The 25,875-nt window shown below is 44.9% G+C and overlaps 3 protein-coding genes across 3 annotated transcripts in view; 1 reads left to right on the top strand and 2 right to left on the bottom strand.

The window, feature by feature from the left end:
- The window catches only part of dnah5l (dynein, axonemal, heavy chain 5 like), a 40,839-nt gene extending 32,811 nt beyond the window's left edge, over positions 1-8,028 (top strand). Inside the window, exons 81-98 of the mRNA XM_058623943.1 lie at positions 717-872; positions 948-1,130; positions 1,601-1,771; positions 1,854-2,105; positions 2,422-2,548; positions 2,631-2,752; positions 2,849-2,998; positions 3,100-3,264; positions 3,350-3,567; positions 3,639-3,694; positions 4,095-4,216; positions 4,300-4,450; positions 4,524-4,723; positions 5,086-5,274; positions 6,629-6,761; positions 6,842-7,050; positions 7,178-7,390; positions 7,547-8,028. Coding sequence (XP_058479926.1) covers positions 717-872; positions 948-1,130; positions 1,601-1,771; positions 1,854-2,105; positions 2,422-2,548; positions 2,631-2,752; positions 2,849-2,998; positions 3,100-3,264; positions 3,350-3,567; positions 3,639-3,694; positions 4,095-4,216; positions 4,300-4,450; positions 4,524-4,723; positions 5,086-5,274; positions 6,629-6,761; positions 6,842-7,050; positions 7,178-7,390; positions 7,547-7,774 — 3,045 coding nt within the window. The 3' untranslated portion in view covers positions 7,775-8,028. The remainder of the gene's footprint in view (positions 1-716; positions 873-947; positions 1,131-1,600; positions 1,772-1,853; positions 2,106-2,421; positions 2,549-2,630; positions 2,753-2,848; positions 2,999-3,099; positions 3,265-3,349; positions 3,568-3,638; positions 3,695-4,094; positions 4,217-4,299; positions 4,451-4,523; positions 4,724-5,085; positions 5,275-6,628; positions 6,762-6,841; positions 7,051-7,177; positions 7,391-7,546) is intronic.
- A 350-nt stretch (positions 8,029-8,378) lies between these two features.
- cavin4b (caveolae associated protein 4b) lies at positions 8,379-13,717 on the bottom strand. Its single transcript, XM_058623953.1, has 2 exons — positions 12,936-13,717; positions 8,379-10,534 (listed from the first exon to the last, which is right to left on the bottom strand). The coding sequence occupies exons 1-2, from the start codon at positions 13,296-13,298 to the stop codon at positions 9,971-9,973; spliced, it is 927 nt and encodes a 308-aa protein (XP_058479936.1). The 5' UTR covers positions 13,299-13,717; the 3' UTR covers positions 8,379-9,970.
- Positions 13,718-15,859: 2,142 nt separating this feature from the next.
- Positions 15,860-25,766, bottom strand: LOC131469214 (tomoregulin-1-like). The gene is made up of 10 exons (XM_058644161.1): positions 24,995-25,766; positions 20,347-20,456; positions 20,081-20,210; positions 19,901-19,927; positions 19,689-19,779; positions 18,975-19,123; positions 17,633-17,680; positions 17,433-17,553; positions 17,197-17,358; positions 15,860-16,932 (listed from the first exon to the last, which is right to left on the bottom strand). The coding sequence occupies exons 1-10, from the start codon at positions 25,128-25,130 to the stop codon at positions 16,848-16,850; spliced, it is 1,059 nt and encodes a 352-aa protein (XP_058500144.1). The 5' UTR covers positions 25,131-25,766; the 3' UTR covers positions 15,860-16,847.
- Between the last annotated feature and the right edge of the window lie 109 nt (positions 25,767-25,875).

Below are 25,875 nucleotides of genomic sequence, written 5' to 3'. Positions count from 1 at the left end.
GACACAGCAACACCCTGTGACCCTAATGTGGAGGATAAAGCGCTAGAAGATGGATGGATGGGGCAAAATGCTAGAACTAATGCTAAGCTAGTAAAGTGAGACGTTAGCTGTGTCCCCTTTAAGGGGCTGGATCCTCCGAATTGTGGATTCATCGACCAGGTCTTTGTTGTCTCCTTCGAATGCAGCCGACGTTAGCTCGTCTGCAAAGAATATGTCTGCTGGACCGGTCGCAGCCGACCATATCCCAGAATTCTGTGCACGCCAGAAGTAGCAGATCATTCCCAACATAATCAAGATGGCGGCAGTTCAATGTGCGGTGGAGAATGAGTTCTACAACTTTGGCAAAAATAAATACTTTTCGTGGGTTTTTTTGGTCGTTCTTTTGGCAAAGAATTTACAAGAAGAAGGAGTGGGAGGAGGAGGAGCAGGATTGGTGATGTGAGCAGTCTGATTTTGCAACGCCAGTCTTCTGGGTCCTCCAGAGTCATGTCCTCTGTTGACCAGGAGTCTCCAGCACCCTAAATGGGACACAGCTATTAATTATTAACACATGCCCTGCCCACTTCCAGTTGTGCATGTACGTTAAATGTCTTCCATTTCCGGCCGGTAGAGAAAACGTTCCGGTGTTGATTTTCATCTCAGCGGGTGAAGAGTTTGCGTCACATTCAGTGAAAACACTTCATGTCTCAACATGTTTGGTGTCTTCTGCGTCTCAGGTGACGTCTCTCAACCACAAATATTTCCGCTCCCACCTGGAGGACAGTCTGTCTCTGGGCCGCCCGCTGCTGCTGGAGGACGTAGGAGAGGAACTGGACCCGGTTCTGGACAACATTCTGGACAAGAACTACATCAAGTCTGGATCCACATACAAAGTGAGTCTGACACCAGACAGATTTTCAAAAGTTGAGAGAGTCACAGTAACCCACCAAACTGGCTTTGTCCTGCAGGTGAAGGTCGGAGACAAAGAAGTGGACGTGATGAAGGGCTTCATGCTCTACATCACCACCAAGCTCGCTAACCCGGCGTACAGTCCCGAGGTCAGCGCCAGGACATCTGTGGTCGACTTCACCGTCACCCAACGAGGCCTGGAGGACCAACTGCTGGGACGAGTCATCCTGCTGGAGAAACAGGTCCTCATGGTCCTCATGGTCCACAGGGTCCACAGGGTCCACGTGGTCCACTCTAAAGAGTTAGTTAGAAGATAATGTGGTTAGTTTGTTGCAGCATAGTTTAGCACTACCTTAAAATGGGAGGAGACTCTGTGCTGTACTCAACCTCATGCACTCTGGTGTTGGAATGTCCTGCTGTCTCTTAAGAACGAGGTTCTGACACATTTTTCTGTCAAAATCCGACAGAATGTTGTCCAAACCCGGCCAAACCTGACAATCTGATCAACTGATCAGACTGATCAACCCTCCATCTGACCTCGACATCTCGTTGTACAATACCAGTATAATGACAATAAAAAAGTTGCTTTCCAATCATTTCTGGGGTTTTGTCCCCGTCGGGCTCGGGTATCCGTGCTCGAGTGTGAACAGACCATAAGACCAAGTACGTAAGACAAAGTTTGTCTCTGACTCCGCCCCCTGTGACTCTGCAGGAGCTGGAAGCCGAGCGTGTGAACCTTCTGGAGGAGGTGACGTCTAACAAGAGGAAGATGCAGGAGCTGGAGGACAGTCTGCTGTTCAGGCTGACCAGCACGCAGGGGTCACTGGTGGAGGACGAGTCTCTGATCGAGGTCCTGAGGGTTACCAAGGCCACGGCTCAGGAGGTGCTGGTTCTGTCTGGGTCTGAGTCTCAAACTGTCTCCTCTTCTCTGTCTCTCACAAAACCCGGAATTGTCCTTGTTCCAGGTGAGCGAGAAGCTAGTGGTCGCAGCAGAGACGGAGGTGAAGATCAACCAGGCCAGGGAGGAGTACCGCCCGGTGGCCACCAGGGGGAGTATCCTCTACTTCCTGATCGTGGAGATGTCTCTGGTAAACGTCATGTACCAGACGTCGCTGCGGCAATTCCTGGGACTCTTTGACTCGTCCATGCAGAACTCCACCAAGTCACATGTCACCTCTAAACGCATTGGCAACATCATCAGATTCTTAACCTTCCAGGTTCTGCACAAATTACCCTTTTCCACCACATAGTCCCGGCACGTGACAGGGATCTGTGCGTAGATTTTAGACGACACTCTCTGACCAATCAGTGACCTTCAGTCTGATGACGTCACATTTTAGTATCGGCTCAGCTGGACCTCGTCAGAGCAGGAAGGAAAAAACACGGCAGGTACCAGGTTCTGTCAGGACTGTGTGGTGGAAAAGCTCCAGAACAGAAAGTGTTTGAATGCTAACTTCAGTCTTTTAGGCAAACACAGAGTAATGTGTTTAAATCGAGACGTAACCACGGAGACCGTGTACGTGTTTTCTTCAGGTTTACTGTTACACGGCACGAGGTTTGTACGAAGAACATAAGCTGCTGTTCACTCTGCTGCTGGCTCTGAAGATTGACCTGCAGGCCGCAAACATCTCACACACTGAGGTCCTCACCTTCATCAAAGGTCACGTCCTCCTCACATCTCCATCTGTACCTATGCTCATTTTACTCTCATTTGACGGACATGTGTGTGTGTGTGTGTGTAGGCGGAGCTTCTCTGGATCTGAACTCTGTAGAATCGAAACCACTTCGCTGGATCCTGGACCAGACGTGGCTGAACCTGGTGCAGCTGTCTGCCCTGCCGTCGTTCAGTCAGATCCTGATCCAGGTCTCATAATCTCCTCCCCTCAGATCTTCATCAGACATAGAGCTGAAAGACACAGATCTGCTCTCAGCATGTCATCCATGTCCTCCATGTGTCCAGGTGAGACAGAGTGAACGAGCCTGGAAGACCTGGTTTGATGATCCGTCACCGGAGGACGCAGTGCTGCCCGACGGCTACGACGAAAAGATGGACACCTTCAGGAAGCTTCTGCTGATCCGGAGCTGGTGTCCTGACCGGACCATCGCTCAGGTCTGTGTCCTGAACTGATCCAGGTGCTGTCCAGGAGACAGAAAACTGTTGCAATGCTAATGGAGAAAACAAGTGTGTGTGTGTGTGTGTGTGTTGGACAGGCTCGGCGGTACATCGCAGACTCTCTGGGACAACAGTATGCTGAAGGTCTGGTTCTGGATCTGCACGCCATGTGGACAGAAAGTGACAGTTGGACACCGATGGTGTGTCTTCTGTCCATGGGTTCTGACCCGACAGAGAACATTGAGAGACTCGCCAAGAGCAAAGTGAGAGAACCACAATAAAAAAAAAGATTCATCTATTCATCCATGCACACATGAACACATGAACATGCCTGCTCTGTGCCTGCAGGGGGTGCCCTGTTGTCCCATCTCCATGGGCCAAGGCCAGGAGATTCATGCTCGCAAGCTATTGGCTAACAGCATGACGGACGGAGGCTGGCTCCTCCTCCAGAACTGTCACCTGGGACTGGACTTCCTGGACGAGCTGCTGGGGACGGTCACCACGGCAACAACAGAGAGGATGAACAAGGATTTCAGGGTGTGGCTTACGACTGACGTTCACCCCAGGTAACTGAGAACACGCCATCTACAGGCTGAGCTGTGAACTAATGTAAATTAATGTGTGTGTGTGTGTGTAGATTCCCCATCACCTTCCTTCAGTCATCCATCAAGTTCACCAACGAGCCTCCACTTGGTAACATCTTTACTTTCATCCATTCATCACCCATTAACTCTGTTCATTCACACAGAAGGCAACAGGAAGTCAAACGCTGTAATCGCACAATTCATGTGTTGTGTTTAAGGCTGTTTTAAGTGTGTGTGTGTTTAAAGTGTGTTTTTAAGGGCATTTTAAGTGTGTTTTTAAGGGTGTTTAAATGAAATAATTGTGAAGACACCTTTCTTGTCTTCAGGAGGTTCATGAACATTTTAAATTACAAACCATAATAATCTTAGTGGTTTTATTTTAAACTGAGTGACCTCTTGTCTTCAGGTTTGTCTTCACATGGCTTTGTCCTCCGTTGACATTGTATGTGAAATTAAAACCGCGTGTCGTCCCTTCACTTCTTGTCTTCTCGTGGACGTGTGTCCCTCAGGAATGAAAGCAGGTCTGAAGAGGACGTTCAACAGCGTGACTCAAGAACAGTTGGAGATCAGCAGTCGTCCACAGTGGAGACCTCTTCTGTACGCTGTGGCCTTCCTCCACTCCACCGTCCAGGTCAGTCGCGTCCTCACACGGGACATTGCCCCGCTCTTCTGTCTCCGCTCCTCCTCCTTCACGTCTTTGTCCTCCCCCGTCAGGAGCGCCGTAAGTTCGGGCCTCTCGGCTGGAACATCCCGTACGAGTTCAACCAGGCGGACTTCACGTCCAGCATGCAGTTTGTCCAGAACCACCTGGACGAGCTGGACTCAAAGAGAGGGGTGAACTGGAGCTGCCTCCGCTACATGCTAGGTCTTTACAATCTGAAACACCCTCCACCAGAAACGTCCCCCGAAACAAACTGACCGTGAGTCTTCATGTCCAGGTGAGGTTCTGTACGGCGGCCGAGTGACGGACGACCTGGACAAGTGTCTCCTCAACACCTTCACTCGTGTGTGGTTCAGTGAGGACACGTTCAGCGACGCCTTCTGCTTCTACAAGAGCTACACTGTCCCCGTCAGGGCCAAGACGGTGCTGGACGTCCTGCAGCACATCGACACTCTGCCACTGGTCGACTCACCTGAGGTCAGTCATCGCTTACAGGGATATTGTATTGTATGTGTGCCCCCTGCTGCTGCGGACAGGCAGACTCACTCTCAAAGACTCAACTAATTAGTTTCAGTCTATGACGTCTATGGCACACGATCACGTCTTTATGTCACTGTGAGACTTTTGTAAAGCACTCACTCTCCCACACCAAACCTCATATAGAAAATCAGTGATTAAAATCCTTCAATCAGATTGACCCCAGTGACACAAAGTGACCACATGAGGCAGCAGAGGACCAGCAGCTCCTGTGTCCCTGCAGCTAAAATCACTGATTTTCTCTGTGAGGTTTGGTGTGGGAGAGTGAAAAAGAACAGAATCTTACTTTGTTTCCTCTGCAGGTTTTTGGGCTCCACCCAAATGCTGACATCACCTATCAGACGAACCTGGCCAATGAGACGCTGAGCACCATCATCAACATCCAGCCCAAGGACAGCGGGGGAGGGGCTGGAGAGACCAGGGAGGCCAGTGTGCAGAGGCTGGCCAATGAGATGCTGGAGAAGCTGCCACCTGACTATGTAGCACATGAGGTCAGTGGCTGTTTCTCAATATCCATACTTGTGCGTACTTGCATACTCCCGTACTTGTGAAAACGTCATCAGCCTCAGTCCAAGTGCTGTTCCAATTCTCAGGTAAGCAAACAGCGAGGACGGTTCTCAAACCCGTAAGTGTTCTCGCCCCGCCCATTTTTACCAAATATGCATTGGAGTTGACTTAGGCGTACTTGGGATGGCCATGTATCGCAGAATACATTTCGGCAGAGCATAGCGGCAGATAGTAGAAATATAAATCTGAAATAAATATTTTTCTTTGTCCCGGAACAAAGTTTTAACATCATTTGAGGCGAGAAATTAGTCATTTAGAATTCAAACATGTGGTTTGTGTATTAAGATCTGACGTATTTATAGTTTGGCAGCGACGTTTGTCGGAGGTGATAAGCCCCGCCTCTGCGGACACTCGGCGCTCACTGTGCACGGCACAGAGCAGCGTTACCTCGGCCTGTCCTGATGAAATGATCCGCTGGCTCAGACGTCGCTGTCATTAGATGCTTGGTGTGATCCATAGATTTGTTGTTGACGTGTTATTTTGTTTTTAATGGAACCGTTTTGACCTGACAGTTTGAAAGTTTGTATATTATTAATGTTTTTCTTATTTTAACTTAGAATTTTAGATTTATATTAAAGTCACACGGTCATTGTATCTGTATTTAAATATAATATGTAAATATTAGATATGTAGAATAATATATATTTGTACATGTTACATATTTATGTAGTATGTAGTATGTATATATATATAAGTAAGCAAGTACTTATATAGTATATATATATATATATATATATATACTACTCTACAATGCTGTAATATATCTATTTTCCACATTGTATTATTTGTATTGTATATTTTAATGAAGTTAAATATTTAAAATGTGAAAATAATAACAATATATATGCATTTATTAAAAGTATTTTATATGTTTATTTATCAACACTGTAGGTGGCGGTAATGAGGCTGCAGCACTTGGCACCAGCCACCATTCAAACAGCAGAACAATACATACATACTTGCTTACTTGAGTATTGAGAAACAGCCAGTGTCTTCAATCTGCAGCAGACATAGCATGTAGCATATAGCATGGATTTTTATAACTACTATGTATAGTAGTAATGTACTATTAAACAGCCTACTCAGTGTAATTCCTCTTCATTTTCAGTTTACTGTGTGTTTATTATAAATACAATGCATTATTATTATTATTTTACACACTACGAGGGATAATCATGACAGCTCTCCTGGAGCTAATGCTAAGCTAACTTGTCCCCTCTTTTCCAAAGTTCATTATAAGAAGATCATCGCTTTTGTGTGTGTGTGTGTGTTGTAAAGGTCAAAGGTCAGCTGCAGAAAATGGGTGCACTCCAGCCGATGAACATCTTCCTCCGACAGGAAGTGGACCGCATGCAGCGAGTCATCAGCAGTGTACGGAGCACGCTCTGTGACCTCAACCTCGCCATCGACGGTCTGTCACTGCACACAGACAGACACACACACACACACACACACACACACACACATGCTCACACTCTCTCTCTCTCTCAGGGACCATCATCATGTCAGAGGACCTGCGTGACGCCCTCGACTGCATGTTCGACGCTCGGATCCCTCGGCTGTGGCTCCGCCTCAGTTGGATGTCGGCCACGCTGGGGTTCTGGTTCAGTGAACTGCTGGAGCGGAACCAGCAGCTCAGCACCTGGATCAGCACCGGGCGACCAAACCAGTTCTGGCTCACTGGATTCTTTAACCCACAGGTGAGTCCACACCACAGGCTCCGCCCACATGACAGAGAAGAGGGTTGGACTCACTGTCTGTGTCTGTGTGTGTGTGCGTGTCTGTGCGTGCGTGTGTGTCTGTGTGTGTGTGTGTACGTGTGTATAGGGTTTCCTCACCGCCATGCGTCAGGAAACAGCTCGTTGCAGAGGTTGGGCTCTGGACTCGGTCGCACTCAGCAACAACGTTACCAAGATGATGAGGGAGGAGGTGTCAGCCCCGCCCCCAGAAGATATGGGCGGGGTTTATATCTACGGTCTCTTCCTGGATGGGGCGGGGTGGGACCGACGAGGAGCTAAACTCACTGAGGCTCCGCCCAAGGTTCATAAAGAAAATCTTTACTTTAACACATAAAATATTTTATTCACACACTAAAAAAAAAAAATTAATAAAAGTGAAATTAAATAAAAACATTTCAATGAAACAAACTAAAAAGGATCAGATTGTGAAAACTAAAATAATAATCTGTGTCCTCAGGTTCTCTTCACTCCACTTCCTGTCGTCCATGTCTTCGCCGTCAGTGACCTGCTGACCACTAAACGTCCACCTGGTGGTGCAGTGGCGCTGTCTCTGTACTTGTGTCCCGTGTATAAAAAGCCTCGTCGCACCGACCTGAACTACGTCTTCTCTCTGCAGCTGAGGAGTGAGCGGCCGCCCGAGCATTGGACGCTCAGAGGCTCCGCCCTGCTCTGCGACTGCAAGTGACCCCGCCCACTCTGTCAGTCACTTAGTGATGACATCACACCTCGGTGACAAGCCCCACCCACCAACGCACTTCCTGCTCCCACACCTTTGGTTTTATTTTATAGATTTTTATGGAGCCACAGGGACCTTTGACCTTTGTGCACCCAAACAGTTAATCCGTGAGAATCTCCTTTCATGAATTTTAATCTCAAATCAAAACAAATGTCAATTCAGATTCTGTTTGAATTTAAATTAAATTTATTTAATGAAAAAAACAACATCTGACTGAAGTTCATAAACTCACTCACTCTCCCACACACACACACACACTCACACTCACTCTCCCACACCAAACCTCATGGAGAAAATCAGTGATTTTAACATCACACACAGAGGAGTTATTGATCCACTGCTGCCTCCTTTACTAAGTTCAAATGTCTGATTTTGTTCATTCTGCATTTGAAAATCTTTTGTTCAGATTGACCTCAGTGACACAAAGTGACCACACAAGGCAGCAGAGGACCAGCAGTTCCTGTGTGCCCGCCAGCATAAATCACTGATTTTCTTTATGAGGTTTGGTGTGGGAGAGTGAAAGAACGACACATTTTTGTGAATTAATGACAGAAATGATTCACGTCAACTTTATTTTCTCCACTTGACAAAAACAGCTTTAATGTTTTCACTGACAAACTACAGTCATGCATCACTCAGCAGCAAAGCTACAAAACAAACGCAGAATAAACAACAGGTCACATGATGCTGCTGTCAGATCTGTGCTTACACGTCAAAACTACTTTTTATTCTTTCAAAATTCATTTTAAGTAAATCCTCCGGCCACTAGGTGGAACTGTTCCATTATTGTCATGTCTATAAGTCACATGACTAGTATCTGTTTTCACCTCTGATGACACAGGGTTTTTATGTTTTTACAAATCTTTTACCAACATGCTTGCGATACGATACATAAAACATGTCCCACAATAACGATAAAATCAGGACAATACAGTGACTCAGCGATAATCAGTACGTACAAAACGATCCTCTAACGATACATCACGTTATCTGTGTAAGAAAATGAATGTTGCATTCTTTTCTCCAACATTATCTCAATGTCAATGTCTTCTTCAGCCAGTTCACTTCTGCTCACTCCTGTGATGAGCGCCATCACCAGGAGTCATAAAGTAGTGACTCTGCTCACTACTGCTGTAGCCAGAGGCTGTGGTGTTAGCATCTAACAGCTACAGCGGCTGCTAACAACTACTGTAGCTGCTAAGAAATACAGTAATTGCTAGTAGCTACAGTAGCTGCTAACAACTACAGTAGCTGCTAACAACTGCAGTAGCTGCTCACAGCTACAGTGGCTGCTAACAACTACAGTAGCTGCTATCAACTACAGTAGCTGCTAAGAAATACAGTAATTGCTAACAGCTACAGTAGCTGCTAACAACTACAGTAGCTGCTAAGAACTACAGCAATGGCTAACAACTGCAGTAGCTGCTCACAGCTACAGTAATTGCTAACAGCTACAGTGGCTGCTAACAACTACAGTAATTGCTAACAGCTACAGTGGCTGCTAACAACTACAGTAGCTGCTAACAACTACAGTAGGTGCTAAGAACTACAGTAATTGCTAACAGCTACAGTGGCTGCTAACAACTACAGTAGCTGCTAACGTTCCGTGTGAATGTGAATTACAATGTAACACTGACTCATTACAACCTAACACAAGTAAAAGTTTCAACATAAAGGTATTATTTATTTATTTATTAAACCTGGTGTTTAACTGGTTAATTTATGTGGTGAAGAAAAATAATCTAATAATCTGCTTTTATTTGCTAACCCTGATCTAAAGTGCATGGAACTAATGTTTACATGTAAGTGTCGTCATAAACAGATAACGTGAAAAAGAGACAGTCCGTGTTTATCAAAGTCCAAACAAGCACGTTCATATTTATTATTAGAATTCTTATTATTCTCCTTCATATTTGTGTCCATGTGAGGCTGAAGATGAAAAACCTCTGCCTGGATCTTCTCCTTCCTCGCTCACTTCCTTCAACAACTTTCAAAATAAAGTTACACTTCATCATTTGCCTGCACCCATGCGGCGCCAACATGGTGGCCGCGGTGGCGATGCCCTCCAAACTTAAGTCCGGCCCTTTTCTGCGTGGTCTCAGTAGTCCAAAGAAAACCTTGTGGCTGCGTCATGGCTTTTTATTTTTACGATAGCTGCTTCATGTCGTACATCGGCACCTCTGCCTCCTCCCCCTTGCCCTCGTCGGCGGCCATCTTGGCAGCGTCCGGGCTGCCCTTGCGTCCCTTGGGCGGGGGGACGGGCGCGGCTCCCTCCGCGGCCTCGGCTCCTTCCTGACCCTCGGCCACAGTCCTCTCCTTCTTCAGCTGGAGCTTGGCCGGCACGTTCTTGGTGATGGTCTCCTTCAGCCTCTCGCCCGACTGCTTCAGCCTCTCGCCAGACTGACGGATCTTCTCGCGGCGCTCGGCCGTCACGATGCGCCCACCTAGCTTGTTGACCTTGGTGCCCAGGTTCTCTCGGGTCTTGCTCATGTTCTCCTTGGAGAACGTGGCTTTGAAGCTCTCGATGCGTGTCAGGCCGGACTTCTTCATGCGGCCGGCGGATGAGGAGTCGGCCTCCTCCACCACCATGTACTCCTCGTCTGAATCTGGAGGAAGCTCAAACTTGTCCGGCTCCACCTCGGCTCCGCCTCTGCCGCTGTGTTCCGCTGACTCGTTGCCGGGTGAAATGGCCTTCACCTCCTGGTCGCCCTGACAACAGAAAACGGAGTGTGAACACAAGTGTAGCTGCAGCTTCAGTAGAAGTGTGCATTTGGACTTTCTGGGTTCCCTATTGAAGTATCCCTTCAATAGGTCTTTCTTATTGGTTGCAATTGTATCTATCTAGGTTTTTGACTTTTTACTTGTCTGTTTAATTAAGGGGAAAGTTTGTTATTGCTATCTAAGGTTATCTTGTCTGATAAAGGTTAAAGTTGTTATTGTTGCTGTTTGACTGAGTTTCTATTGCTTCAGATGCTAAAGTAGCAAAAACTGTTGTCATGATCTTTGTCTTCAGCTCTTTGTTTTTATTTTTCTTGCAGACAAAGACATTTCAGACAAAGTCTCCCTGACAGTTTGAAGCATGAGGAGTGACTGTAGCGCCCCCTGCAGTGCAGTCAAACACACGTGAACATTGTCCTTTTTTCTCTTCTGACAAATTATCTATTTCAGGAACTTTTTTTAACTAAAGAATTAACAAAACGTTTCTACCTTTTCATGACGTCAGCGGTTAAAGAAAAAGAAAGAAAGAAAGAAAGAAAGAAAGAAAGCACTTTTAGTCAACATAGAATATGAAGTTTGATTGTTGAGCTCCAGGTTAAATGGGTCCCTGATTTAAGTGGGTCATGTGACCTTGGTCCCACCTCCAGAAATAAACGGCAGCAGCAGCTGTTTGTGGATCTGTGCAGTGACATCATCACGGCTCACGTTACACTGAAGCTTCATACTGACCCAGATCCTGCACAAACGCTGAATCACTGTTACCCTCTGTCCCAACATCTGTCCCAACATCTGTCCCGACATCTGTCACATCTGTCCCAACACCTGTCACAACTTCTGTCCCAACGTCTGTCCCGACATCTGTCACAACTTCTGTCCCAATGTCTGTCCCGACATGTCACAACGTCTGTCCCGACATCTGTCCCATCTGTCCTATCTGTCCTAATGTCTGTCCCAACATCTGTCCCATCTGTCCTAACCTCTGTCCCGACATCTTTCCTAATGTCTGTCCCATCTGTCCATCGTCTCTGTTCCATAACTGGAAACTTTAAACTTTATTTTTATAACTGAACTCTGGATCTAGACAGAGAGTGAGAGAGACAGAGAGAGAGAGAGAGAGAGAGAGACAGACAGACAGACAGTCAGTCAGACAGAGGGAGAGAGAGACTATATTAGGATATGGTGGAGGACACTCAGAATAACCCTCAGCTGCTCACTTCAGCACATTCACTCGTTCCTCTGAACTCAAACAATCTGTCTCTGTTTTCTTTAAAAATCACCTTAAAAAAACACTTAACATGGAAAAAATGACCATAAAATACACCAATGCGCTCACTGTGTCTCACTGTGTCTCATTGTGTCTCACTGTCTTTCACTGTCTCACTGTCTCTCTGTCTCTCTGTCTCTCACTGTCTTCACTGTGTCTCACTTGTGTCTCAACTATACGTCGACAATGAAAAAAGAAACAAATCATAGCAAAATTGAAAGTGTTCAATTCAAAATGGCCGACTTCCTGTTGTGCAAGAAGAGAAAGGACACTTCAGATAAAAATGTCTCAGTCACTTCTGTGGTTACCATGGTTACCATGGAAACCAGCACACACTTCCACCCCGGCATGACAAAACAAATATCAGCCCAAAGACGTTAATGTTCACCAAACTCATTGGAAACGCGTGACAGTCTGAGATTCAACAGGAAGTCAGCCATTTTGAATTTGGTGTCCATCTTGGTGATTTGTGCGTTTATCGTACCAACATAAAAAACCTTAAAGTGCGTACCAGACACATCGAAGGCAAAAAAGCGTGGCCAAAGCAACCATTCGTCACGAAACAGGAAGTGTCCTATAACTTTGCCGTACATTGACCAGTCGCCTCAAAACTTCACAGGTGACACAACAGACCGACCCTGAACACATTTACACAAACCTGACCCAACAGGAAGTCGGCCATTTTGAATTTAGCCACCATTTGGCCCCTCCCTGACTTGTGTTTTTACGCTCCTGCCATCGTGACAGACATGAGTGCTAATATGCTAAGCTGGATTTCACTACATTGGTGTATTATAACTTTGTCTTGAACAGCAGAAGAAGTGCGTTCTTTAGCCGCAAAGCTACAGGTTGAATGCTGAGTCATACTTTGCATCTGTAAACGTCGTCGTCTGTCTGAGTCCACGATGCGGCATACAGACCTTTTGCAGCCAAAGAACCTGTGGTCATGCTGAACATAAACGTTGAAGCTCCAGGTCGGAGAACACGTTTGAATCTAACGGAATGTTTGGAACATGTGGAGCAGAATGTGTATGAGATTCTCTGCAGATTAAAGAACGACCTTTAATCGCCTCCTGAAGAACACAGAACTCAGAATGTCCACAGAGTCGTGAAGACCTGGACTTTTACCTGATAAATGACGACCCTGAACTTGTTCTTGGCCAGCAGGTCTCCCTGCGTGGCCTCCACCTTCTTCACCCGAACGTTCTGGTTCTCCACGCGCACCCTGACGTCCTTGATGTGGCGGCTGACCTTGCGCGTCTTCTCTAGCAGCCGGTCAACGGTGGAGCTGGTGTTTGCATGCTCGTTGGTCAGCTTGATAACGTCAGCCTGGATAGTCTTCACCGTGTTCTCCAGCTCCAGCTGACGTTCCTCCATGCGCTGCTGCGTTGCCTGGACACCGTCCATGAGGCCCGCCACACGCTCCAGCAACGCCATGATGCTGCCCGCGTCGTCTCCGCCGCCCGGAGACATCCCAGGTTTGTCTGTCATGATGGCTGCGAAACCACACGAGTCCAGACGTGAAGAACCGGACCCAAAAATCTCTTAATGTGGAAGAAAACGTGAAAAGGAGTCGAGTTAAAGTAGAAGCATCTGAGGATCCAGAGACAACGAGAGGACGGAACGTTCCAGAAGAGGAAGGAACAACAGGACCTGATCAGTCCTTTGCTACTGAGGTGGACCCTGACACTGGACCCTGACACTGGTCAGATCCACTGAGAGACTCCACCCTGCTGCCAGACACAGAGGGGGAGGGGACGGAGGAGAGGCTAAAAAGAGAGAGGACGTAAAACTCAGAGGGAAAGTTTCCACGTTTAATCCCCGCTCGCATTTTTAAATGTCGGGACCAAACTTTGAGGAGAATTCTGTATGTTGAACTTGATCTGAGTTGACTTCCACGAACTTCCCACCAATCAGACAATTTCAAAACCTGGAACCGGAGATGGCAGGAATGTCCGTGTTAATGAGAGAAGTGGATCAGGAGTGACATGGATCCAGGTCTCTGTGATTCTGTGCTGCTAAAAATACAGCGATGGTAAAGTGACTCCTGCTCCTCTTTGGGAGACGAGGGTATAATAAGGAGAGAGAGAGAGAGAGATCATCCGTCCATCACACACATCTTTTCACATCTTCTGTCTTAATCCTGTCCCCACAGGCTTGGTCTTTTTCAGCATCCCCTCGTGTCCTCACGGCCTTTGGTTTGAGTCTGAAAACAAAGGTCGTTGTTGTTTTTGGACCGAACGCTTGGGCGAAGCTGGGAAATCAGCGATTATTTGATTGATCGTGACACACCGATGTGTCGCAGGAGATTTTCTTGAATGTTCACGACCAAACATCTGATGAGAAATCAGTTACAGACTTTATGATTTACACGTGAAGATATTTTATTATTAACGGCAGCATTAGCATACGGACACGTTCAGAGTCAGCGGACGCCAAATTTATTACGATTAAACTAATGAAGACGTTAAAAAATCAACGCAGACACACATTTCACATTTTCTCTGGGTTTGCTGACAGATTCATAAAAATCCTTTGTTACAAACTTTCTTGTTAAAATCAAACAAAAACTTGACGCTAAAGCTTCTGTCTAACTTTTACATTGAAATAAAAATCTATTAATTGGCCACTAGGGGGCGACTGCCGGTTAGAAAATGTCAGAATGTCGGGTCAAATTATGATTCTTGAGGCTTCAAAGTGGGCGTTCAGTGTTAGCAACATTTGCCACAGACGTAGAAAAGTTGTCTGCGTGAAAACGAGTCGAGAGGAATCCGATAAAGTTTTTTATCATAGCAGCGTTTTATCCACAAAAACTCCAAAACTTATTGCCCCAAAAACTCACCACACTCAGGGACAACTGGGTGTGGGAGGAGCTTACGAAAATGAAAGTCAGCTTTCATCAGGTGATTTTTAATCTCGTCAGGACTTTGCCATGATTTGTTTTTGTTTATTATTTAAATAAAGAATAAAAAGAAGGAGTTTGTCCACAGGCCTGGCATATGTACTACAGAGTTTTATTTTTCTGTTTTTTTTTTTTAAATGACAGAAAATATTGTTTGTTTTGTTCCACGCGGAAGAAAAAAAAAAGCCAACAGCAGATTTTATTCTGAAAAACGTTTCTAGCAACAGACGTCAGACACGCCCACAGGAATGTCCACAAACGTCGTAAAGACAACGGTAAGAACTTTTTCTCTCCTCCGTGGTCACAAATGTGTTAAAATGTCTGTCTTACATAAAGGACGTGTGTGGACACAGCTGACTCTGTCTCATGTGGACGCTCCTGAAACATTCCGAGGACGTGTGTGTGTGTGGGGGCGGAGTCAGAGGACGGGGACTCCCCAGCAGCTGCTGCCTGTCTTTATCCTGCCGTCATCGCTATATTTATCCTCTCCCCATTCAGCACGCCATCATTTCTCTTCACTGAAGGTGGGCGGAGTCTTCTGCACACGAGTATCTTCCGTTTCATTTTCACTGGAGCAGCATCTAGTGGCCGCGTGAGGAACTGCACGTCGTCCCTGTTTCCATGAGCTGAGGTTTCTTTGTGATATTATTTCATCTAAAAGGTCAACTTTAAAAATTTGATTAAGGTCACCGTTACATGTACGTCACATGTTGTGTCACTGACTCTGTGTGTGTGTCAGGTGTGACTCAGCGTAATGCCATGTCTATATCTCACTGTGAGACACACAAATCACTCACTCTCCCACACCAAACCCCACAGAGAAAAAATCACTGATTTTAACATCACACACACAGCAGTTGTTGATTCACTGCTGCCTCTATCACTAAATTCAAATGTCTTATTTTGTTAATTTGGCATTTGAAATATTTAATTTACACTTCTCTCAGTGACACAAAGTGACCACACGAGGCAGCAGGGGACCAGCAGCTCCTGTGTCCCCGCAGCTAAAATCACTGACTTTCTCTTTGGGGTTTGGTGTGAGTGGTTTACAAACTTCAGTTTGAGATAAATCATGATCTTAAAGATATTGTAGATTTTATGACAAAGTCTTTTGTTTCAGTGTTTAAAATAAAAGTAAAAACACGGTGAGTTGAAACATCATCATTGTTTAATTCTAGTGGAGCTTCAGCTCAGTCTAAACATCAACGTCACTGTTTTCATGCAGCATCTTCAGCAGGTTCCCACAGACGTCACATGACACAGCTTCACATGTGACGTCCGCCGGAAACACGGCCAAGCTTCTTCTTCTACTTCTACCACGACACGTTGTACCATCGATAGAAAAAAAACTTAAATTATCGTCAAAAAACGAGCACTGGAATCAAATCATTCTAACAACAAACCTGTACACGTTATTATTATTATCATCATTATTATTATTAATAATAGGCAGTAGAAAAAACAGCATTTTGGTTTTCAGGTGCGTCTCATCAACAAACTTAACTAAATCACATCAGTTATTTTTTTAAACCCTGTGAGATTCAGCAAATTAATAAAACAGAATTAAAAAAACACGTTTGACAAGAGTTCACTGCAGCAGACAAAGCCAAGAGGGCGCTAGTGGTCCCTGATGGTCCTGTCCTCTCAACATAGAGCGCCCCCTGGAGGATTAAGGCCTTAAAACACACTGAGGACAAAAACCAGAACCACTGACACAAGAAAAGTCAATTAAATAAAAAAAAGTACAAAACAAGTTTAAAAAATCTCATTAATAACTGAATATTTTATATTTAAATGAATTTAACACAAAAATAAGAATTCATGTGGTTTGAAAAACTCCCTTAAATGACAAGTTTTCCCTCTTTATTTATTTATTCAGAAAAACTATTTCACTTTTCAAGCTGAAAGATTCAAACCACATAAATTCAGGATTTAAAAAAACAACGCATGTGAGCGCCTCCCACAGGCCAAAGCAGGCGCTACAGTCCCATAAATACAGTTTGTGTTCAGAGGATCCAGTTTCAAAAAAACCAAACAGACGCACAAACAAGTGGAATTCTTCAAAAACAGTCCGTCTGTGTGGAGAGGACAGGAGGACGAGGGAGAACGAGAGAGGACGGGAGGACGAGAGGACGTCCCTACATCATCCTGGAGGACGTCCCCGACGGGAAGTGACCGAGGTGCTGCTTCTGCCGCCGCCCACGCTTTGTCTTGTTGCACCTTCTGCAAGACACGACAGGAATTACACACGATTAAAAAGACTGAACCGTTTCTTTAACGTTCAAACAAACTTTCAACAATTATTGAAAAACTACAGAAATATTAGCAAAACTCTAAGACAAATGGTTGATTCATGATTTGTTGTCAATCATGACGCTGACTCAGCGTTTCTTTATGCCTGTCCTGACGCTGACTCAGTGTTTCATTACGTCTATCCAGGTCTCTGTTACCATGGCGTTGGTGAGAGTCAGCTGACAGAGCCCGTACCTGGTGAAGCACATGACCACGGCCACGATGACAGCAATCTGCACGGCACCGATGATGGCGGCGATGAGGACGTAATGCAGCTTCTGACCACTGGGGACGACGTAGAGGACGTTAAAATCCAACAGCTGATCACACTGAGAGCCGCCGTACGCTGAGTCACACCTGAAACACACACACAGAGTCAGTGACACAAGTACACACTCACACACAGAAGTACAGACAGGTTGCCAGGTTACCTGCAGGTTGCCAGGTTTTGTCTCATCTCACACTCTCCGTGTTCACAGAAATTTGCATAGTCATCAGGACAGGGTGTTGGCCTCTCCACAAACCCCTCCCCCTCTCCAGGCTTAGACACAGCTGCACAAACAGAAGAAAAAAATATCTGGTCTCTGATTGGCTGATACACTGACACCATTTTGTTTGTTTGTTTGTTTACCATAGATGTCGGGTTTGGTCTTCACACCGTCGTCTTTCCTGTTTTTATCTGGAAAACAAAAACAACAACATGGGATAATTTCACTCATTCACGCAACATAAAGACATCAACATGTCCAACATGTCACAGCGAAGATGGAAACTTATTTTCCTATGATTTTTTTAGACCGATTTGGGACGACAATCTAAACTATGACTTTTTTGATTTTGGACGACGTACTAAACTGCGACTTTTTTGACTCATTTTGGACGACATACTATACTATGACTTTTTTGACTGATTTTGGACGACATACTAAACTATGACTTTTGTCTCATTTTGGATGACACACGACTTTTATGACTGAATTTGAACGACAATCTAAACTATGACTTTCTTGATTTTGGACGACATACTAAACTGCGACTTTTTTGACTAATTTTGGACATACTAAACTGTGACTTTTTTTTGTCAAATTTTGGACAACATACTATACTATGACTTTTTTGACTCCTTTTGGACAACACACTAAAGTATGACTTTTTGTCTGATTTTGGACGACATACTATACTGACCTTGTTGACTAATTTTGGACAACATACTAAAGTATGACTTTTTTGATTTTGGACAGCATACTAAACTATGACTTTTTTGACTGATTTTGGACAACATTCTAAACTATGACTTTTTTGACTCATTTTGGACAACATACTAAACTATGACTTTTTTGTCTCATTTTGGATGACATACGACTTTTTTGACTGAATTTGGACGTCAAAATAAACTATGACTTTTTTGTCTGATTTTGGACGACATACTATAGTCTTGACATACTAAACTGACTTTTTGTCTGATTTTGGACGACAAACTGTACAATGAATTTTTTGACTGATTTTGGACGACAAACTAAACTATGACTTTTTTTTAATTTGGACGACAAACCAAACTGACTGATTTTGGACGACATACTATAATATGACTATTTTGTCTGATTTTGGACAACATACTATACCATGACTTTTTTGTCAAATTTTGGACGACATACTAAACTATGTGTTTTTTGACTGATTTTGGACGACATAGTATAGTATGTCTTTCAAAATCAGTCATAAGTCATAGTTTAGCATGTCGTCCAAACTTTGACAAAAAAGTCATGTATAGTATGTCGTCCAAAATTTGACAAAAAAGTCATAGTACAGTAAAACTATTGTGACAACATGATGTCAACAAAATGGGAGAGTAGGTGGAGCCATGTACCATGTGACCTGTATTTGTTCAGTCAGCTGAGTTGATGCCGTGTGCGTGTGTGCGATTCCTCTCCTCACTTGCTCACCTGCTGTGTGTAAGGTTGTTTTGTCCTTACCTTGGCAACGTCCCACATGTCTGATGTCGATCTTCAGCTGTTTGAGGCAGGACGCCTCTCTGACGTGACAGGGCGTGTCGTAGGTGACACCGTCGCTGCCGCACACTGGGTTATCGTTGTGACCGTTACACACAATGTTACACATGCAGCTGCGCACACGCACACACACACACACACACACACACACACACACACACATCAGTACATTTGTGTGGTCAGAGCTGACTGTGCTGTGAGCGCCCCCTGCTGATGAGCACCAGCCTGAGATACAGAGGCTCAGTCTCAGTGAAAATAAAATGGTAGAAACTCAAGGAGAAACTTGATTTTAGCCAAAAAAAAGAAAGAAGAGAAAATCAGTGATTTTAGCTGTGGGGACACAGGAGCTGCTTGTCCTCTGCTGCCTCGTGTGGTCACTTTGTGTCACTGAGGTCAATCCAAATGCAGGATTTTAAAAGCCGAAGTGACAAAATAAGATATTTGAACTTAGTGATGGAGGCAGCAGTGGATCAACAACTCCTGTGTGTGAGATGTTAAAATCACTGATTTTCTTTCTGAGGTTTGGTGTGGGAGAGTGAGAAGTTTACAAACTTCAGTTTCTTAAACTGAAGTAGATTTTATTACACAAGACTGTTGTTAAGTGGATAAAACCTTCCTGTCTCGTAGTGTGTGTGTGTATGTGTGTATGTGTGTGTGTGTGTGTGTGTGTACACTAACAATGTGTCCTCAGAGTCTTCGTCACACTCGGCTCCAAACTTGCAGATTCCACACTTCGAGGCCTTCTTTCCTCGACCAGAGCCTTCATCATCTGCAGACAACACATGACATTAACACCATCGCCGTCCTTGTCGTCACAGTAATCACAGTCACTGTGTTGTTGTATTTGTGTTTTAATGGAAAGAAGTCATCAGAAAAAAGCAGCCGTTTACCTCCATCACCAGATCCTGAGCCAGCGTCTGAGACACAAGGAGGAGAGAAGGAGGAAGAGGAGGTCAAATGTCACTTGGTTTTCACTTTAATTGCAGGAAATGAATGTCAATAAATATTAGGACATATATGATGTGATGTGGGTCAGCTGGGTGTATTTAATAAAGTGAAGAGTGTGTTACCGTGGTAACAGGGCCCCTCTGACACGATGCTGATGGATCTCTGCTTCTTGCAGGCGGCTCGTCTCAGGAAACACTCATTCTGGTACGTGTCTCCATTTGAGCCGCACACGGGTACATACTTCTTATTACACTGTAACACACACACACACACACACACACACGTCAAAATGGCCGCCTGTCCCCAGGATCATGTCTGTTAGTGTGAATTTTACAATGTATTGAAACATATGTTCATTTATTTTTTGCTGTGTGTGTGTGACACTCACATGAAACTGACACACACACTTGATGTCGGCTCCGTTCTCTCGACAGGTTCCTCCAAAGCGACACGTCCCGGCGTCGCACACACGCAGGTCGCTCTTCTTCTCCGACAAATCTGAGACACAAGGAGACAACGATGATGTCGTTCATTCATTCATTCATTCATTCATTCATTCATCCATCATCATCACCACAGCGGAGCTCCATTCAAAACCCCATAGAGAAAAAAAAGTCTGCGAGGTCAGCTGGTAATTACAGCGGTCGTGACCCCGCCTCCCATGTAATTAGTGAATACCACAGTAGCTGTGGTAACACACACACACACACTCACAGACACACTCACACACTGGGACCAGATGTGGCTCAAAGGTCAGGGTGGAGGGACACACTGCTGATCATCTCAGCCTGGTTTTTACAACTATTTATTGTGTTGGGGACGAGGGGGGCGGAGTCAGCATACACCTGGGCAGACGAAGAAGCTAAGGCTAGCCCAATCATGAAAAACAGCTGCAGGAGAAAGTGACGGCGCTAGAGGGATTTTCCATATGCCAGAATATCAGAATCTCTGGTATTAGAGAAGGAATGGAGGGCTGGGATTTGGAAGGATTTTTTAAACCCTGTTGAATGAGGCGCTAGACATTGAAGCGGATGCTTGGTATGAGATCGACAAGAAACTGATCACCTGGTGGGACATGAGGGTCCGCTTTTTCCAAGATTAAGCCCAAGAAATACAGGAAAAACGCAACAAATATGATGAGGTATGGTGTATACTCCAACAATGCAAAATTGAATACTCATTGCGTTACCCTGCTGTCATGACTTTCATGTTGGATAACCGGCGACATAACTCGAGCCCCGCGGAGGTGAAGAGTTTTTTCAGCGGCCGGGAAGCGATGGATTGTCCGGAGAAGGACAGTGGGGGACAGATGCCACTTAACGTGGGAGCGAAACAGAATGATTATGTCTGGCATTGATTAATCTAAATGAATGGACTGATATCGATATTTGATCACCGCTTACGATGGGTAAGCTTGAGTACTGCTGACGTGCATAAATCTTGTTTATTGGGTTTTAGTTTAGCCCAATGGTTCCAACTGTTCTTGCTGTTCTTTTTTTTTTGTGTTCGTTTTGTTGTGCCTACAATGTTGTGTAATTGTGTTTATTTTGACCAATGATTCTTACCAGGGAATTAGTTGTAACTATACTAGATTGGACAGACAGTGCTCTGTGGGTGTGTTTGACTATGACTATGTTTAAAATAGTATCAAGGAATATAGCAGGTTGCCACAATGTTGTGAAAAGGAAAAAGATCCTCACCTATTTAAAACAGAAGAAAATTGACTTCGCTTTTATTCAGGAGACACATTTAAATGATGATGAATCTCTAAAATTAAAAAGGGATTGGGGTGGGTCAAGTTTATTTTAGCACTTATTCCAATAGGAAAAGAGGGGTGATCATACTGGTTAGGAAGAACATAGATTTTCATAGAGTACTGAAACGTTACTCTCATCAGGAAGGTAGATGGGTAATTTTGGATGCTGTGTTGGAGGGTCAGAAAATAACCTTTGTAAATGTTTATGCACCTAACACTTCACAACCAGAGTTTTTTTCACGTAATCTGCAATATAGTACGGAGTAGAGTTGCACGATACCCACGGTACCCCACGGTGCTAAATCTTAACGGTTCCTACTATACTAGAAATTCTACACGACGGTACTACGGTGGATTAATATACTACTGGTGCCAGTTTTTGCTACATTGCGGCCGCCTCTACTCTCCTCCCGGCTTTTCACTGCATGCTACTCCCTTGTAAACAAACCCACATTGTAACTACTGCAACCGAACGACACAGCTGCTGAATGATTGGCTGTTTGCTTGTTACTGGTGAGGTCCGGGGATATGATAGGCTGTTTCCGCCCGTCTGTTAGCTGATTGGCTGTTTGTGCGTTTCTGCCGGCAAGAACGAACTCCATGAAGACAGCTCCGCTTCGATAGAAATTCGTTTCAAAGCAAACAACAAGCTAAAGTTCTGTCTCGCCCAGAGCAGCGAGTCTGCCGCGGCGGCGGGGTCAGTGGCACCGCTAACTCTGCTCAAATAAAACAAACTCCAAAAGTCACATTTGGAACTATTTTGGCTTTAAAGGCCACATAGACCGGAAGCTCCAATTAACGCTGCGTTTGTGTGTGTGTATCTGCGTCATGACCTCATTTATGAAACCCTAAAGTTTCAGAACAAAAAGTTCAGCCACTGCTGAGAAAATAGTCTTGTATTGTTTTCCTGGGCTCTGCGAAGCGGATCAGCACTTCCCTATGCTGATGATGTCATCAGAAATCCTCACCACTCCTCTCAACACCGTAGCGCCTCCTGGTGCGTACATTCAACCGCAGAAGAACTACTCTGGTTGTAGCTGCTGAGATGCAGAGCATCCACCGTGCCAGAGGGGGAGCTGTGTATCTAAAAGCCGGCCTACCAATTACGTCACTTCCAGGTACCTGGCCAATCACAGGACAGTGGGAAAGCTCTCGTTGGCTGGCCAATCACAACACAGTCCACATTCTGGGGGTGTGATTTTGGTCTGAAACAGCACGGCTGACGAGAGCGTCAGTGAGGAGATATTTTGATCGGCTTGTTTGCAGCGACTAGGAGGTTTTTAACCATGAAAAGAAGTTAATATATGTAAGTAGACCTCCATAACTAACATATATGTGCTATACCAGCATTCCATGTTACCTTTAAACGAGGCACAGACGGTAAAGCAATAGACGATGGCCGTCCACTGTGCAGGCGCTGCCACCAAGCTTTAGGAGCCAAAGGAGGGAACACATCCAACCTCATAAAACACCTGCAGTGTCGTCACCCACATTTATATGTCGAATACCAGGTTAGTATGCCCTGTTTATTTTTCTCATTGGCTAATATTAGGCTATATGCTCCGTGTACAGGCTGAGGAATGAAGAGTTAAAGGATGTCAAAGTATAAAGCACATAGAAAAGGCATAAAAATATAGTTTTCACAGGGAATCAGTTCCTGTTTATTGTATTTTGTTCTCTATGGTTTATTATGTTGGAAAATAAGCATTATTGTCAAATAGATTTTTTGAGAGTGTAGACAGTGGATTTGTTATCCTAAGTTGATTATTTATATTAGTTAAACATAAATTAATGTGCAAAGGAAACTGAATGATTATATATATATATACACAGTATATACTGTATGTATATATATATATATATATATATATATATATATGTTTATCATGCACCAAACAACTTTATAAGTAATTAATAAGTATTTATAACTTGTACAAATTACATTGCAGTTCATAAAAATAATAATCAAAAAAGGCTGCAGCGATACTACCTGGAACCGCGATACTTTGTCTGGTATAGTATCGTGGTTACTCATTTTGGTATCGTGACAACTCTAGTACGGCGTATAGGGAATGATAACATCATAATTGGAGGAGACTTTAACCAGGTTAGGGATGTGTATTTGGATAAATCCTCTCAACCTAGGCCAGTTAATGACCCAGCACGTGCTGCGGGAGATGTGATGATGGAAGATCTGAGATTGGTCGATGTGTGGAGAATACTTAATCCCCAAGAAAAAGATTATACATTTTTCTCTAACCCACACTCTACCTATTCCAGGAACGATTATTTCCTCGCTGGCGAGTCAGACTCTTATGGCGCATTTCTACTCGCCTCGCCACGGCACAATTAGGTTGCATCTCCACTTTACTTTTATATGCTACACACAAACACACACACAAAAACTACAATATTAAATCTTAGTTATGCCTCATTAGGACCAGGTTTTGGTCTCTGTGAGGACTACAGGTCCTGACAGGTCCTGACACACACACACACACACACACACAAGTACCTAGTGACTTTACACTAGACTTCTGTAGTTGTTGGAGATTAACCCACATTTTTAGGATTGTTAAGTAGTTTTAACTGATCTACAATACGGCATTTCTGTCCACACGTCTCCGGAGTACAGCCTCCTACTCCACAGACTACAGAAATGTAATAAAGGAATTTTGGGAGTTTAATGAGGGTTCAATTAATGATATTGGCATAACAGGACTTTCTCTCTGGACTTTGGTGTGGGAGAGTGAGTGGTTTACAAACTTTAGTTTGAGATAAAGACGTGATCATGTGACACAGATTTTATTCAGTCTTTTGTTAAAGTGTTTTCTGCCATGTTTCCACTGAGAGTGGTTCTCAGCAGCAGTGGGCGCTCACAGCACAGACAGACTCATGTAACTACTGAAGTCTGTTGATGAATGAATGAATGAGACACACAGAACAAGAGACTACGCCCTCATGTGACCTCACCCTGTTCCTGCAGCCTGTCATTAACAAACACACACGAAACAGTCTTAACCCTAAACTTAACCTACAATTAAACAAAAACTACAATATTAAATCTTAGTTATGCCTCATTAGGACCAGGTTTTGGTCTCTGTGAGGACTACAGGTCCTGACACACACACACACACACACACACACACACGTGTTGCCATGGAGACGCTCTGATATAAAAACTGATCACATCATAAAATCTGTGCCATCGTCATGACAACGGAGACTAAAGGACAGCAGCTGTCTGTGACCTCTGACCTCCACCTGACGCGTGTCTCACCTGGACAGTCGCTTTTACCGGGGCCGCAGTCCAGAGCGGCGCCGCCGCGGGGGAAGGAGCACCGGGCGGCGGGGAGGAGCAGCAGGAGCAGCAGGCTGCAGAGGCTGGAGGAGCCGCGGCCTCCTGGAGGAGCCATGGTGGAGGAGGAGGAGCAGCAGCAGGAGGAGGTGATGAAAGGAAACAGATACACGTGAAGAGGGATTTTCCTCCTCAAATCACACACACACAAATGTGAACACAAACGGCTCAGGTCCGGTTCGAGTCCATTTGTCCTCAAAGAGACGGAAAAACGACGGAAATCAGCGCGGTGGACAACAAAGCGGAGGAGGGCCTGGGTCTCCACACACACACACACACACACACACACACACACACCGACCCCCTACAGCCGCAGCCCGGCCTCAGCCTCCATCACACCGCCGCCGCCTCACTCTCACACCGCGGGGAGAAGAACCGCAGAGCCACGGAGGAGAACCGGGTCAGAGTCGGAGCAGCGGGGGCTTCAGCAGCGCTCAGGCCGGAGAGCAGTGAGTGTGAGCTGGGGACGAAACACGGACGCGGTCGCTCAAAAATCCTGGACCTTTTTTTTTTTGTCCTGGTCTCTACATCAACAAAGGCCTGCACCACGTGACCACAGAGGCCACGCCCATAATTAAAATCATGGCCCCTGAGTTCAGCTGCGTGGAGGATCTGAGTCACACGTAACCAGGACTAACCCGGGTTTAACTTAATCTAACCCGGTCCAGATAAACCCACATACAGTCACACACACACACTCGCGCTCTGAATGAACGCGTGTTATTAGTGTAATATTCTCCAGTGTCGGGTTTGGACACTAGAGGGCACAATAACACTGTTTTTCAAAATAAAATCAAATTGGA

This window comes from Solea solea, chromosome 1, assembly GCF_958295425.1.
Source record: "Solea solea chromosome 1, fSolSol10.1, whole genome shotgun sequence".
In the NCBI taxonomy this organism is placed as follows: Eukaryota; Metazoa; Chordata; class Actinopteri; order Pleuronectiformes; family Soleidae; genus Solea; species Solea solea.
This window is presented reverse-complemented; position numbering and strand designations above follow the sequence as displayed.

Bases quoted from the DNA above. Each gene is read 5' to 3' on its own strand.
- cavin4b (XM_058623953.1), bottom strand. From the start codon at position 13,298: ATGACAGACAAACCTGGGATGTCTCCGGGCGGCGGAGACGACGCGGGC. The intron at 10,535-12,935 runs GTAAAAGTCCAG...TTCTGTTGTCAG, and splicing joins TCAGGGTCGTCATTTATCAG to GGCGACCAGGAGGTGAAGGC.
- LOC131469214 (XM_058644161.1), bottom strand. From the start codon at position 25,130: ATGGCTCCTCCAGGAGGCCGCGGCTCCTCCAGCCTCTGCAGCCTGCTG. The intron at 17,681-18,974 runs GTAAGGACAAAA...TTTGTTTTCCAG, and splicing joins ACATGTGGGACGTTGCCAAG to ATAAAAACAGGAAAGACGAC. The intron at 16,933-17,196 runs GTACGGGCTCTG...CGTGTCTTGCAG, and splicing joins GTGGTCATGTGCTTCACCAG to AAGGTGCAACAAGACAAAGC.